Raw genomic sequence first — 2066 nt, 5'->3', positions numbered from 1 at the left:
ATAAATTCTAGTTGTGCAAAGTGGATTTGAGAGAGGAATTCGTTGCTGTCTCTTTAAGAGCCCAACACTGTCCTGCAAGTGAGCGCTTATAAAGGCAGGTAAGCTGATGCGCTTGGATTAAATGATCTGGCAGCCAGGCAGAAGGAAGCAGCCCACAGAATGACAGGCCATAACTGCTGGGGATACGGTCAGAAAGATGGTAGGTGATTGGCACAACCTTTCCTCTTCTCTTTGCATCCCATCTTTTCTTCTTTCTACTCAATATAGTTATATTGTACTGCTTGGCTTTATGCCTACATCCCATACCCATTCCCATCAGGCAATAAGCAACAGGGAATGAAAGGGTTAACCTTTAAGCAACTTTTACGTTACTGTTGGGTCAAAATATTCCCTGGTTTATAATGTTGTGTCTGGGGGACATTTGGGCTTTCCGTTCGAGTTTTTTTATTAAGAAAAAAATGTTCCTAGGCTGTAGTCCCACTCAGACCTTTTGCTGGGGTCCTTTCTATTGGTTTTTCCAAATATAGAAACCCATTAACAAGATGCTTGCAAGCAATGCTGATCAAACATTATTCTGTATCCAAAGTAAACCGGAGAAAAAAGTCGAGAGAACATGGATGCTTCAATGCTGATTAGGGAAGAGGTCACATTTCTAAAATAAGGAATCGGAAGCAAATGGTCCATAAAGCACAAGGCAAGAAGGTGTTGGATGAGTAACTATATCTGATGCTTTCAGGGATAATTAAGGATGCTGATCCAAGGTTGAAGACAGATTTCAGTCAGTACTACTGAATTCTGTAGGTGGACTTGTTCTTTGTGGCTTATCTCAGACCAGTTGTGTGATAAGGGGAAAAGATCTAGCCCTGATGATGTTCCCTAGTTTGGGTAATAAAATGTCTGCAAAAAAACAACCAAGTTCAAAGAGCAACATCAAGGACCCCTCAGACATTTCATTAACCAACTAGGCAACATCATCAGAGCAGAACGGTAAATTGCCATCAGCATTGATTATGACCTAGTTGGGTAACAACACATGTACAAACAAACAATCAAGCTCAAAAAACACCAAGGATCCCTCATTTCAACTCTGAGCTACAAATATTCTTCTTTATTAGGGGAAAAGATTGTCTAACTCATCCAATTTCCTTTGAAGAGCTATTCAAAGGCTGACAACTTTTCAATGGTGGGATTCAAATATGTGAACAACCGGTTCTCTGTGTGGATGCCTCTTCCGGAAGTCCATTCTGGGTCTGGGCAACAAAAAATTAGCTACTGGTTCTGCTGAAGTGGTGCGAATTGGCTGAATCCCACTACTGCCACTTTACTAAGGAAGCAGCTGAGCATTTCATGCAGATTGTCCCCAAGCAAGGCTCTTAGGTGACACCACTGACTTGAGATCTTACAAATGTCTTCCAAGCAGAGCAAGGCATGAATTGCATGTCCACCCGTAACAGTTCACTAGCATTTATTTGTTCACAGTAGATCTAAATTAGCCTTTGATTATCACTTCCTGGGTGAACCTTCATCCAGGACCTCTTCTTACTCTTAATCAAGATGGCAGTCTTGGGCAGAAGCATTTGGACCCCATAAAGAAGAAAGAGGGCAGACCATACTCCTCCTGGTTGATTTGGAGATACTGAAAATCATCCCAAACCAGGCAAAAAAGAGAGAGTGATTCTAGTTAACTTAGTAGTTGTTTTAAAAGTGAGCACTTTACCTTGATGAATTACACGTTAGATTTATCTCTTCGCCCAAGGTACCACTATCAACTTTATCAGATGCAATCACTAACAGCTTTATGGTTTGCACTCTGAACAAGCAGAAGTCCATCTGTGCCTTAAAAGTAGTTGCTGTTCATCATCATCACCATCTGATTTTTAAACTGTGCTGATATCCATAAATCTCTCCTATCTCCTACCAAATTCCAAATCTTTTCACAGGAAATGCCAGGAGTTGTGGCTGTGACTTTTGTAAGCTAAGAATCCTCCTTCTGAACTTACAATGTTTTGCTAAAGTGACCTCCTCAACAGAAGAATTCTCTGCTAAATAAATAGGACTCCAAAAAT

The 2066-nt window shown here is 40.8% G+C and overlaps 1 protein-coding gene across 1 annotated transcript in view; it reads left to right on the top strand.

Annotated features, from left to right (window-relative positions):
• The first annotated feature begins 159 nt into the window (after positions 1 to 159).
• CA7 (carbonic anhydrase 7) overlaps positions 160 to 2066 on the top strand; it is a 13473-nt gene continuing 11566 nt past the window's right edge. Inside the window, exon 1 of the mRNA XM_015817567.1 lies at positions 160 to 199. Coding sequence (XP_015673053.1) covers positions 160 to 199 — 40 coding nt within the window. The remainder of the gene's footprint in view (positions 200 to 2066) is intronic.

The sequence above is a fragment of the Protobothrops mucrosquamatus genome, unplaced genomic scaffold (genome assembly GCF_001527695.2).
Source record: "Protobothrops mucrosquamatus isolate PMUCROS unplaced genomic scaffold, P.Mucros_1.0 scaffold605, whole genome shotgun sequence".
Lineage (NCBI taxonomy): Eukaryota > Metazoa > Chordata > Lepidosauria > Squamata > Viperidae > Protobothrops > Protobothrops mucrosquamatus.
The sequence above is the reverse complement of the archived record's forward strand: the minus strand, read 5'-3'. Positions and strand labels throughout refer to the sequence as shown.